This window comes from Trachemys scripta, chromosome 19, assembly GCF_013100865.1.
Source record: "Trachemys scripta elegans isolate TJP31775 chromosome 19, CAS_Tse_1.0, whole genome shotgun sequence".
Classification (NCBI taxonomy): domain Eukaryota; kingdom Metazoa; phylum Chordata; order Testudines; family Emydidae; genus Trachemys; species Trachemys scripta.
The window spans coordinates 8226029-8240215 of record NC_048316.1 but is presented as its reverse complement, the minus strand read 5'-3'; the positions used below and the strand labels follow the sequence as shown (position 1 = coordinate 8240215).

At 40.5% G+C, this 14187-nt stretch overlaps 1 protein-coding gene across 3 annotated transcripts in view; it reads right to left on the bottom strand.

Moving 5' to 3' along the window:
- The window catches only part of SDF4 (stromal cell derived factor 4), a 42074-nt gene that overhangs the window by 18299 nt on the left and 9588 nt on the right, over positions 1-14187 (bottom strand). For all 3 annotated transcript variants that reach the window (XM_034753208.1, XM_034753209.1, XM_034753210.1), the window contains 2 exons: positions 7774-7910; positions 6570-6683 (listed from right to left, as the gene is read on the bottom strand). In XM_034753208.1, coding sequence (XP_034609099.1) covers positions 6570-6683; positions 7774-7910 — 251 coding nt within the window. The remainder of the gene's footprint in view (positions 1-6569; positions 6684-7773; positions 7911-14187) is intronic.

Below are 14187 nucleotides of genomic sequence, written 5' to 3'. Positions count from 1 at the left end.
TCGGGGTAGAGGTGTATTCGTTGAGTGCTAGGCAGACAGTACATACTTCAGATAGTTTCTTGCATGTATTTTGTGTTTATATATAAGAGAAAGTACTGCAAATTGCAAATTCCTCCTTGTCATTTTAATAAACATAAAATATTCAACAAAAATATTACACTAGAACTGAAATTGTACACTGTTTTACTAACTAATCAGCTTGTTATGTTATATATTTGTCCACAAGAACAGAAGAGCAATGGAGGCATTCAGCACCAAGATGGAGCATACTTCCTGGATTTAGTCCTCATGAGAGTAAAAGACCCCAAACCGCTGGCTAGTAACAGGGACAGTGTTAGTTCCAACCCACCACTATCCTAACAGCTTTGACAGATCTTCTGTTATTCAAGTCTTAAGTATCTCCTAAGAAAAGACCACCCACTATGCAAAAACTGTGGTGGTACTTTTTTTTTTTTTTTTTTTGAGGGAGGAGGGGCATGTCACATTGTCTGGAGTGGTTCATGACTGAGTGCCAACCTGTCAGTTAAACTTGGCTAGTTGGAAAATACCTGTCTGTGATGCTTTAAAGGGGCTAACATTTCTTGCTTTGGGGCTTTTCAGACCCTCCCACATCTCAGTGTTCTCCAGAGGAGTCTCTTCCTTACTCTCCCTGACCAAATCAATTAAAGGGTCAGTAAACGTTCCCTTATCAGCACAACAAACCATATTCACTCCCATCTCCGTTTTGTGGTAAACTTTCAATCTATTGACACGTACAGTTTGTACAGCTTCCCTGCCATGAGGCTTCTTGACAATCCTTCTCAACAATCATGCATTTTGTTTTTCCTCACTAGAATCAGCACTAACACCAAATCACTAATATCACATGATCTTTCTTCAGCATGCCTATCATACCAAGCCTTCTGCGATTCCTGACTTCTTTCCAGGTTCTGTTGCAACAGATCCATCACAACTTGTAAATTCTCTTTAAAACGAGTGACATACTCCCCTACAAGTTGTCTTAGCTCCTCAGTACTATGCTCCCAAGAGCCTTGAATTAAATCTAGGGGTCCCCTAACCTGTCTCCCATACAGGAGATCAAAGGGGGCAAGGCCAGAAGATTCTAGGGGGACACTTCTGTATGCAAATAGCAAATGAGGGAATAACACATCCCACTCCTTCTCTCACCTGGTGCCATACATTTTCAGTACAGCTTTCAAAATTCCATTAAATCTCTCCACCAGACCATTAGTTTCTGGATGATAGGGGGCAGCCTTTGAATGATTCACTTCAAACAACTCCCACAACTTTTTAAAGACAACAGACATGAAGTTGGCACCATGGTCTGACAAGATGAAATTCAATAAGGACAAATGTAAAGTACTCCACTTAGGAAGGAACAATCAATTGAACACATACAAAATGGGAAATGACTGCCTAGGAAGGAGTACTGCAGAAGGATTATAGTGGATAACAAGCGAAATGTAAGTCAACAATGTAATACTATTGCAAAAAAAAAAAAAAGGGGGGGGGGGGGCATCGTTCTGGGATTGTTGTAAGCAAGACACAAGGAGTAATTCTTCCACTCTATTCTGTGCTTAGGCTCAACTGCAGTATTGTGTACAGTTCTGGGTGCCACACTTCAGGAAAGATGTGGACAAATTGAAGGAGGTCCAGAGGAAAGCAACAAAAATGATTAAATGATCTAAAAAACATAACCTATAAGGAAAGATTGAAAAAACTGGGTTTGTGTATTCTGGAGAAGACTGAGGGGGGACATAACAGTTTTCAAGTACATAAATGGTTGTTACAAAGAGGAAAATGAAATATTGTTCTCCTTAACCTCTGAGGACAGGACAAGTAGCAATGCGCTTAATTGCAGGAAGGGAGGTTTAGGTTGGACATTAGGAAAAAACTTCCTGTCAGGGTAGTTAAGCACTGGAACAAATTGCTTAGGGAGGTTGTGGAGTCTCCATCATTGGAAGTTTTTAAGAACATGTTAGACAAGCACCACAGAAGTGGTCTAGTTATTACTTAGTCTTGCCTTGAGTGCAGAGGACTGGACTAGATAACCTAGTGAAGTCCCTTTCAGTCCTACACTTCTTGGATTCTATGACAATTTCCCTGGGAAAACCCACTTGCTAAAAATGGTGAATAGGCAGTGGCTACCATCTCAGCTTTTATATTAGATAATACTGTGACTTTAGGGTACCTGGTGGCAGAATCCATCACACCAAGTATATATTTCTTTCCAGTCCTGGACGGTTTAGTGAGCGATACTACAATATCTACAGACACTCTGGCAAACACCTGTTTGATTATGGGCAATGGCTGTATAGCAGCCTTGCGGGGTCCCTTTAATCTCTTATGCTTCTGACCATAAGTCACAACTCTTACAGTAATTTTTTATTGTCTCAAACATGTGAGGGCAACAAATTCCGTTTAAGCCTGTTACAGGTTCTTTCCATTCTTAAGTGTCTTGTAAATGGACAATCATGAGCTAGCTGCAGTAACTCTCCTCTGTTTTTCTCAGGCACAACTACCTGCTTGCAAACCTCACCAGCACATCTTTCTACAAAAATCTACCTTTTCCTTCCCCAGCTGGGGTATTATTCTGAGCCGCAACCCTCTCTTGGTCGAGAGAAGGGTCAGCTTGTTCAGCCTTCATAAACTCATTTTGAGCCGCACAAGTTCAGAGCAGATTCTGGCCAAAGCAATGGCATTTTCAAATTTCTCTTCTGAAGACAAGTTATTACTCTCAACAGACAAAGAACTGAGGGCATTCCTTCAGCCCCTTCCCAGTCCTCCCTGCTTTTCTGTGGACAGAGGAACACTCTTTCTGGCTGTGGGTTATAACATTAACCTGCTTAGACATGGCTAAAATGTTACTACCTATTAAAATGTCAGCAGGAAAAATTCCTGATGCTACCATGACCTCAACCTTAAAATTCCCCTGCTCAAGGTGGATCTTAGCCAGAGGCACAGACACAGAGAACTCAACCAAAGCACTACATTTAAACTCTTACAGGGAGTTTTGTCTTCCTCTCACCAAACTCTCCTTAACCAAAGTGACTTGGGAATGCTGTGTCCCTCCAGCCCTTACAATCTGACATTTACCTTAGCAGCCTTGGTACATTTTTCGCTACCTTCCCAAGACTCAATTCTAAAATAGTTCACTGGCTCTTCCTCCTCCTCGACTGCTGTCCTTGGGACAATAGTCGTGGCGTTAACACCAAGGACTGGGAGTGTAAATGGGGGGGTGGGGAGGGTCTTTAAATTTTGTGTAACTTAGTTTTATATGGCTGGAGTGCCAAGGCACCTCCTCCACTTTGCCAGGCTCAGTGCTTCCCTCTCTGATGGGGGGTGCGGGAGGAGGAGGCCTGGAGTAAATCAGCCCCACTCTGGATGGTGTTTATTTCACCACTTGGGGTTTATTTCTCAATATTTTCCAGGTAGGTCTCGGGGCAGGCCCAAGTACTCCTCTGCCAAACAAAAGAAAGAAATTCATAACACAAAACAAAGGGGAATATCTTTTATTACCCCCTTTCTGGGGGTGGGGTGGCCTTGTTATTGGCCCCAAGGTGCCGGTCCTTCCTAAACAGGCAGTTAGGGTAGCTTTCCTTGTAGGGAGGAGAGCAGCCTCCTACCCTGGAGAAGTCTTTCTCCCTATGCCTGCTAGCCCTTCAGCAGCTTGCCTCTCCTCCTCTCACAAGTGCAGGGGTTTTTAAAGGTCTCAGGCAACCCTTAACTGGACTCAGATGTTCCTAGTTGACCAGAGGTAACCCCTTTTCAGCTTATAGGGAAAAGTGCTTTTATCATTCTAAAGCTAGTATACCTGCCTTCCACCATTCTCTTTATAACTGACCAGCCTAACTTCATTACATTGGGAGCCAAGCAGTGTGGCAGACTACCTGCCTTGCCTTAGGGTAAGGGCAGGGGTGAAAGTAACTTAAAGAACTTACTGGTACACTGGAGTCGTGCGCAGAGGGCGGGGCATCAACTGGAAGGGGTGGGCCTCAACCGGAAGAGGAGGGACCTTTAAATCCCTGGACCCTTTACATCAAGATTTAAAAGGCCCAGGGCTCTGGCTGCGGTAGCTGGGAGCCCTGGGCCCTTTAAATCACCCCTAGAGTCCCGGGGCTTGGGGGCAATTTAAAGGGCCTGGGGCTCTAGCTGCTACCCTGGCACTCAGGGCTCTGGTGGAGATTTTAAGGACCCGGAGCGCCGCTGCGGTAGCGGCAGCTGGGAGCCCCATGCCCTTTAAATCACTGCCAGAGCTCCACTGCCATTACCTCAGGGCTCCTGCAGCGGGGCTCAGGTGGCGATTTAAAGGGTCTGGGGCTCCCCACAGCGGCCGGAGCCCTGGACCCTTTAAATCACGGCCCGAGCCCCAGTGCCAAAGCCCCTGGGGTAGCGGCAGCAGCCTGGGGCTCCAGCAGTGATTTAAAGGGCCTTTTAAATCACTGCCCGAGCCGCCTCCACTACCCCAGGGCTCTGGTGGCAATTTAAAGGGCCCGGGGCTCCAGCTGCTTCCAGAAGCCCCACGCCCTTTACACCGCCAGCCTGGGGAAGCCGGTCCGGTCCGGCGTACCAGCTCTTGCCGGTATGCCATACCAGACCGGCTTACTTTCACCTCTGGATAAGGAGCTTTAAATCTGGGCTCCCTTGAGGATTTTTTGTAATAAAGTTGGGGTTAGGTTTATTTCTAGACTCCTCCACCCCCTCCTTTTAACCTGGGGGACAAGGGGATTTCCCTTCCCTTGGGATTTGCCCCTACCCCTCTTGAAAAGTTCTGTAAAGATAGCTTCAGATCAGCAACTGAGAGCTTTGCGCATAAGTTTTGACCTGGCAGCAGGGAAGGGAATAAAGGTGGGGCACGAATACCTTCTGCCCCAGATGCCACAGCCACTGACTGGTACGGCTGAAGTTCCGGGCAACCCAGGAAGAATGTGAGACTGATGGTGGAATTGCAGATCAAGGAGAAGAAAGAAACCTAAGAGGTGGAGGAGGAAGCTCACCAAAGATGCATGGAACTAGAAGCTGAGGAGAGAGCACACCAGAAACAGAAGGACGCTCGCACGTTGCAGCTCCAAGTACTGGAGCAGCAAAAGCAGCATCCCCAGCTAGTGAGTATACCCCCCCCCCCCGCGCAAGGAGAAAGTCTCTTGATAAATTGGGCAGGCTGACTGTTCAGAGGAGTTCCTGTTCATTTCTGAGCGACTGTATGGTATCAACAAGATTCTAGAGGATAAGTGGATACCAATCCTCTTGACCAGAATAACTGGGGAGGAAAGACACATTTTTAATGATACAGAGGAGGGTGATGCTAAGATGTATAAGAAATTTAAAGAAAATATATTGAGAAGGTTTAAGATTACACCTGAGTCCCATCGATTTGAAGTATAGGAATCTTAAAATGTTTGACAGTATCACTCATGTTGAATATGTGCATAAAATGTGTAATTTTATGAAAAATGGATAATAGAGTTGGGGCTGAAGGTGTCTATGAAAAACTCATCTGATGGTACAGGAGTAGTTGCTATGGATAGTTACAGATGAGGTGAAGGCAGGCATCTGTCACAACCTTCCACAGTTTTGGAGGCTGCAGTAATTGCTGATGAATATGTTGAGTCAAGGGGTGGAGCATGGCAACATAGAGGTGATCTGGTCTGGTTTCCAGCTATGAATTTATCAGTACTCAGCTGACACCTACAGACTTGGAAAGAGCTGGCCCCTGGTTTGCCAGCATCACAAGGCACATTGGATGAATGAGGACAAAGTTGAGACTGCCTAACTAACCTTCACTTTGAACAAAGAATTTGACCTTAAGTCTTCAGAAATGAAAAGCTATTGTACCAACCCAGCACACAACCCAGCCCAGGATAGAGAGAAAGAATTTACAGTAGAACCCCATTTATCCAGTCCTCCATTATCCAGCTCACGCAGAGGTCCAGAAGCAGGCACTCTCTCCTGTGACTGCTAGATGGCGCTGCAGCATTGCATGTACCCATTCTCCAGATTATCCAATCTGGTCCCGGTCCCAATTAGATTGGATAAATGGGGCTTTGCTGTATTTCTTTTTTCACATGACCATTCCTACTTCTCAAAGTAAACAATGAGCTGGGCTAATCTGCATTTGCTGTAGAACATATTGGGCACAATAACTAATTTATTCTGCCTTTTCTCTCCCCCCCCCCAAATCTTGCCATTCTATTGAGAAGTGAATTTTCCAGTTTATAAATCACAGCTAAAAAGGTGATAATTGCAAAACTGAAATCCAGTGATCCTAAAAATGTAGGGCCCAACCTTTATAGGATTAGAGAGCTCTCAAGGACCTGATCATGCAAGCTGGTGTTTAATGTTCAGCTCCTTTCCTCTCTTCATTCTTGGCAGCAGCTACTGTGGCATTTCACCTCTGTCTCCTTTCAAAGCCAAAGTAGATGCAGTCATACAGCTAGAACAACAGTCCTGTACTGAGTCTTGATTTCTAAGCTGCCAGTTCAGCCAATTTACTACTGGCCAAAGGACTGGAGCAGTACAAAGCTTTTCTTAGGCAAAATATGCCGGTATCAGCAACTGAAAATACTTACTTTCTTCATCAATTTTTAGCTCTTCGTTGTTTTTGATCTTCTCTGCAATCTCTTTTTCATTAAAGCCCTTGCTTGCCAAAAACTTTATTTTATACTCGTCCCAAGACACATGGCCTGTAAGATAGAGACATATCTCAGACATGACAAATAGTCTTACATTTTAAAATCCAAACTTCTGGTCTTGTTTCTTTTAAAATCATCTGTTAAAACCCTTTACACATCTGCAATCTGTAAGAACCACATCCATTCACATTTACTCAACCACCCAACACTTGTAAATTTCATTGGGAGCAGTGATGTGGCAAAAATACCTCCCAACCAATCCTCCTCAAAGTGGACTAAGGTTCCTTTCCACAATGGTAACGCCTGAAATATTCCTATGGTTGTCCACTCCAAGGGTCAAAATTATGTCTTTGGAAGTCAATGAGAGCTCAAATGCATTATCAAGGGCAGAATTTGATCCCTACATTATTTTTAATGGGTAGGGCTGCCTAAGGATTCAATCTGACTCAATGACAACCATTTTAAATTTCTTGTTCCTTTTAAGTCTTTTCTATTACAAAACTAAGCAGCTTCCCAGAGAGTGATCAAAGATCTAATAGCTACATTTGTCTGGTTAACTATACTGCTTTTGCCTTACAGTGTTATCATTGAATCTGCTCTCTTTAAAGAAATCAAAGTAAATTAAACACCAACTCAAAGGCCCTGATAACCCTGGGGAATTTTTTTTCTAAATTTCCGACCGTTGCCAACACCAGCACATCTCAGCCAGCATTAGTAATGTTGGAAGCCCCAATACTGATACGCATTTTTAAATACAGTCAATTAGACCTGCCCTGAGCAGGGTTACATGATATACATGACGTTAAAAGTAACTGTGGGAGCAAACGAGAGCTCCCAATATTACTAATGTTGGTAAAGCTTGAACCAGAGATAGCAATCATAGAAAATATTCAGAAAGTTTCTCCTAGTGTAGTCAAGTCTTCAGAGAAAAAAAATCCTCTTTTGTCCTCCCCAATGAAGGATACAAATGTAAGGATGAAACTGGTCTCATGGACTTCAAAGGGACTAGGTCTAGGGTTTGGCCTACGATGAGTGCTTCAGAGCAACTAAACGTGCAGCCCATAGTCAGTTTGACCTCTAGCTATAATGTTTTTAGATACCCTAGAATGACTATTTCACAAGATAAATGTTGTTCTCCTACCATCGCCATCAGGGTCCACAGCTCGGAAATGCATTTTGTTCTCTTCCACAGCTTCCTGGAAATGCTCTTCTGTCTTCTCCATGATCCAACGCTGCATCTCTTTAGCGCTTATTTTTTTGTCCCTATTAATATCTACCCTGCAGAGGAAGATATGAGAACAGCTAAGAGTCCAAATATAACTCAAAACACTAGACATGTCACTTCACTGCCCACTAACAAGAACAGAAGACAGTTAAAACAGAAGTGAGATGGTTCAGTTTAATTACAGAAAAAAATTATATTGCTCACTACTTGAGTAATGTATTATTTAACACTGAGCCACTGACTAAAGAGTAAACATTTCAGAGACAGCTATAAAGTTACCTGGGAAGTTAAAAATGGCTAAATGTGAAGTCTGAATAGATGAGTGGGCAGAATGAGACAAACTCCCTTAATAGGATCAGTTATTTCCATTTTAAGATTGTTTCTTTCACTGTTCAGGACGGCCATCATGTTTTAAGTACGCCACGCTGTTTTCCTTCAGTTGCAGCAGTCAGCCTTTTTGCTCTTCTCAAATGAAGAACAATGTTAGGGGGACTGCCCAGTGAAGTAAGGTGCTTAATTATCTTTCATTATCCTGTAAGTGGGCAACATCCACCCAAATTTAAAAACAGCAAAGTTTGTTTTTTTTAATAAAGAAATCACAGACAGTAATATACTGCATGGTCCATGCTATGTTAACTCTACCTTTCCTAAATTTCAGGTTTAATTATTTTTTCTGATTTTTCAACTTGCTTGCTATTATAGACTCTCACTAGTGCAGATGTCTCAGTATCTTTTACTTCTTTCTTCCTTCTAGACCCTTTCTTCCTCTGTGTTCACCTCAATATCTCAATTCAGTGTACTTCCAAACTTGTCTCCTGCTGGCTTTCAGGATCTAGCACTCTGCCCCCCCCCCCCTTTTTTTATTATTAAATACATTAACTCTCCCTCATTTACTGGGAAGATGAGATTCCCCTTATGCTTAACTATTTATTAGAAAAAACTATAGTCATTAAGAGAAAGAAAATAAAGTGAAAAACCTTGGTGCATGGGCCTCCAGAAAGGTTTCTCAATTCCTTTAATGCTATTGTTGTAACCTTAAAAGATATCCAGAAGGTCTTCTAACGATTATTTTTATCCCTTGATCTGTGAAGAAGACCTTTGTTTCTACATGTTTATAGAATGGTTGACTGAAAAGTGATCTTTCAAAAGTTAAAGCTGAGGTAATGGACATCTGCTCCCTGTGAGTCTCGCCAGTCAGATCTGCTTTCCTTTTTTAGGACAAAGACAAGACATTTCTATGTTCAGTACTGCTCAGGTGCAGAACCATAACCTATATTACATTCTGTCTCATTGACCAAATTGCAAGATATGTGCTAATTGTAAAGTCTGTTGGCAATGATGGATAAAAGAGCAAGAAGTTTGTTCACCATTGACAGTTAAAATAAATCATTTCAGTTGAGCAAATTTAATATATCATGAAATGAAAATAAGTATGATCACCCAAATGTCATTTTTAGAGTCCCTTTTCTGAACACAACATCAATAATCCAAATGTAAGTGAGCATCAAAAACAGAAAAGACATTTTGTTGACATTTAAGAACCTATTTAAAGTATACCAAAACCACCCATGTTAAAATTTTAAGAAGCGCATACAGGCACAGGCTTCACTTCATCTTTTTATCCGTTTGCATCACTATCTTAAGATTTCCGAAATTTTATCACTGAAACTTAGGTTATTTAATACGTTCCTCCACCTTTAAATGTCAACTCAAATGTTACAGTTAGAACAACCCAAACATCTGATCTTTTTAAATGTTCATCTGTATTAAAAAGTGCAACATTAAAGTTTTTAAATACTGTATTATTTTCTCACAATGCAAGTACATGCACACATGGAATATCAGACTCACTGTGGCAAGCAGTAATTTACAGCAGACAATAGTAAAACATGTTCATCACACTTGTCCATACATTATAGCTGAGCTATCCGAGTAATCATGTGTGTGATATTTTGTTTCTAAATAAGTAACAAAACGGCAACAGAAAGTGTTATCCTTAATGACCTCTCAATTGCAGTAGACCAGATCAGATGAGAAGCCTACAGTCACCTCACATGACCTCTATCCACTACAGAAATTTAATAATGGCTCCCAAATAAGACTGTCCATTTAGTGATTGTAAAAAGGCAGTCTTCTTGCATTTGCCTCTATCTAATGGTCCATTGACCCATTCCTCAGTTTTCTGTATGTTATTGCTTTTATTCACCACTGTGTTCCCAAGAATCATCCAGATGTATTGATTCAATGAATTGGTACGACCGGTGGTAAGGCTGGCCATATTCAGTTTGATATCTATAAAGCATCATATTTTTTAGGCAAACAGTGCACTTACAACTGTACAGAACAAGACATGGTCTTTGCTCTGACCTTACAATCTAAGAGGCAGAATGGATCATCAAAATAATAGTGTGTAGAGATATCTTATTTAGAATGGACTATTGAAAAAGATTCCCAGGAATAGTAATGAAAGGTTAGCTACTGGGTAACATGGGGCTAAAGCTGTACAAACAAAGCTGACAAATGACGCTAGTACAGCCTACAATTCATGAATATTTAAGTAATAGGGAAAGTTTTGCTAAGAGCTCTGAGAAGACAGCAAAGTGTTCAGCTAAAGGGGGAAAAAAAAACAGACGTTAGTTCCGAAATACTGTATATTCCACAGAACTGTAGCCTACATGGTCTTAGAGAATTTAAGCTTCCATGTAAAGTGAACAAAATATACAGAAGAAATACAGCTCAGCGTAGACATTCCTCAGTTATCTCTGGGTGCAAAATGCCTGATGCAGGATGATAATCTTTCAACACTTTGCCATGTATCAGCTCTGATAAGTACATTGGTTCCTCTCGTTCTTCAAGAAATACCGTTAATATTACAGCAAAAATTAATGTAGCATTTCATAAATTCTGTAGAAATCTCTCCAAGGAATTGTTTCCAGAATAAGAAGTCAGACAAACAGCCTTCTTCTGACAATAATCCTTTCTGAGTTCTCAACAACATCAAATACAAGATAAATGATCTTACATTATAGTTCACTAAACTGTGCTTTTTCCACAAGAAAATTACAGATTTCCAAAAATAGATGGCAGCTGCTGCAATACGTGACAACTGTGCCATGGTCTGAATGCATTTTAGTGACATCCAGTGTAATTCACAAAAACTGTTACAAAATACCATTACACTTAATAAGCAAGTAAATCCAGTCAAGGTTAGCACTCTTAACCGGTGGCAATAAGTTTAGGTATAATAGGGATATTCAGTGACAACACCTGTATTATATTTCATTATCTATGCACAGCAAAAATAGTTAAAAAATATTAGTACTAATGTTTACATCAGGCCTTTAAAGATAAACACGGTATTTCTGTTAAAAGGAACAAAGTGTGGCCTTATTATAGGTGTCCCATAGGAGAAGACTTACTTACAGAAATCCAGTTTATTTGTAGTGAATCAAGCACAGTATTGACCAAAGTAACAAACCAGCCACCCAACTGACAGTTATCCAATGGCCTACATGAAATGAGCTATTTTCCACCCGGTAGGAGTCCACATCACAAACCACCACAACTGGACCTTTGTGGCAACCTCAGCAGACAGATCAATGACTGAAAGGAGACTGAACTCCCCTTCTTGGAACTAGAGTCCATTCCCCACATCCGGTTTCCAGGCACACTGACACAGCCATTTGGGGAAGACTGTACTGCTCCTGCTCATGCTGTGTATATTAAGATTGTCAGGCTAGCAATTTCCATTAGCTCTAAATATACAATTTGTTTAAGAACAAGACTATTCCCGTTGCATACAGATAATGAAAACCAGATTCAAAAGGTAATATTTAATAATGAGAACAATGTAATTTATTTACAGTTAAAGTGACATACAAGAGTTTGCTAGACTACTTTTTTAAAATCACTAGATGCAGCACACTTTAAAAATACACAGATCATGACAAATAGGACACAACTATCAACGTAGGTAAGGTTTTCTGCTAAACAACACATCAAATCTAAAAGTCCAACTTTATAACAACAAGCAAGCTAACATTCCCTGAACTTCATTCCACTTTCGGTATAATTGTCCAAATCTACCACTGCATGGCTATAGTCTCATCATCTGCCTTCCCCCACAAAAGGATAGGTGATGGCATTATAAATGAAAATTGTGCTTAAGTATACCAAATGTACTTCAACATTATCCCCAAATTATGCCCTTTTTAACTACTACATTAAAATACTCCAGTGGTTTTGGCAATCCCCAACATAACCACTCCCCTACTTCTATTCTGAGTGATAAGAATAATGGACCTCAAACGCTATGAGAGCTTACAAGCATCACTAAAGTTCAGCCTCTTCCCTTTCAGTGCTTGTTAAGAACCTCATGTGCTCTGCCTCAAGAAGGACTGAGCTCAGGAGTTCCACAGGAGAAAAAGGGAAACAACCTTACTCCTACACATACTGGAAGCAGACAGGATGTAAGTTTTCTGGCTAGGGACCCCATGAATGACATTCAATTCCCAAATATGTGCGCTTATAAGGGGCAGGAGATATTAGCATAATATGAGCAATTAAAAGCTGAATACTCACTTTCCAGACGTGCACAGTGGTAGGTCCATTACCACATACACATCCTGACAGGAAACCACATGTACTACATTACTGAAATGGAATTACTAAATTCAAACTACAAAACAGATTTAATTAACCAAGAAAGCCCCCTTTTACAACTGAGATTTGTGGTTTGAATTCTTTTAGAGCGGTAGCCATGTTAGTATGTATCAGCAAAAAGAACGAGGAGTACTTGTGGCACCTTAGAGACTAACACATTTATTTGGGCATGCATCCGATGAAGTGGATTTTAGCCCATGAAAGCTTATGCCCAAATAAATTTGTTAGTCTCTCTAAGGTGCAACAAGTACTCATTCTTTTTGGTTTGAATTCTGGCATCCAGTCTAGTCTATGGTAATTCATGGTATGGCCACACATTGAATACTGAATATCTTAACACACTTCTTGGCCCACCAAGTGCCCAAATACTCACCTTCTTACATAAAGATAAAAAGATAAGCAGATATGTTTATATGTTATGATGATGTTATGTTATGTTCTTATGATATGCATCAGGAATTTCTGCACAAAGTGATCATTTTTGGCCAAGACTTCAATGACAGACGTCTTGTCAAAATTAGCCCTTATCTCAGTATACTTCCACCAGGAAACAATTCAGGGGACTTTTTATTTTTGTTGTTTTTCGTTTTAGAGACAGATAAATATGGAGTTTTTTTGCGTTGACCCAGAAATTCAATTTAGCATGCTTTTCCCATAACAAGAATAAAAAAATATTAAAAAGTAGTTTGCAAAAAAAAAAAAAAAAAAGACTTCATTTAACATCCAGGTTTCAGACTTTATGAAAAGTCCTCAAGTCTTTATAACAGGCAAGTTACAGTTTAAATCAATTAGCCGATTGGCATGTCTGAATCTTGAAGATCATACCCTCTCAGTTAATTCCCCTGTGGAACTTGACAATTCTTTAACTTCCTCTTTAAACATAATTAAAAATAAATTTGATCTTATCACAGGGAGAAATTGAAGTTTGCTGTATCTTTCCCTGTCTTTCTCAGTAACTGGACAGAGAATGAAAAGTCTTTAATACTTTAGTATCAGATTCACTTTTTTTTTTTTATGTCCCATACACCCAAAAAAACCCCCAGAAAACACCACCGCCCCCCGATGACTCCACCAAAAGTACTGGAACAGTCTGTTTTTAATCCATATTTAGTCCCTACATTTAGAATGACTTTGTGCTAGCGGGACATCTTGTCTCCACTAAGTGAGAGTAGCCTCACAAACAGAAGGCAAGACTTATGACAAGTACCTTACTCTCTTCAGTTACACAATCTTATCTACTCCAGACTTTCTATAATCTCTGAAAAGAAAAAAAAGTTTATGACTATAATTCAAAGAAACCTACACTGAATAGTAAGGAACACAGTCTTAGAAAACTGTATAAGCTAATAAGAGCAGAGGACTAGTTAAAATGCAATGGGACAAAAAGGGCTGTGCTGCATTAATCACAGAACTTATCACCATATTTTGTCTAGCTCATCCCCATCATTTTTAAATTTTACATAATGCATGAATGTTGGAACAGCTACAACAGTGAGACATTGCATGGGCATGTATTCTTAGTTCCTAGGTCTAGTTTGTTATAGATGATTGATGTGCAAAATCTAATTATATAATACAATTTGTATTTTTCAGATCTGAAAGTTATATTAAGTTCCAATTAGAGATATTCAGCACATTACATCATTGGGCTTACCCCACAAGACAAAC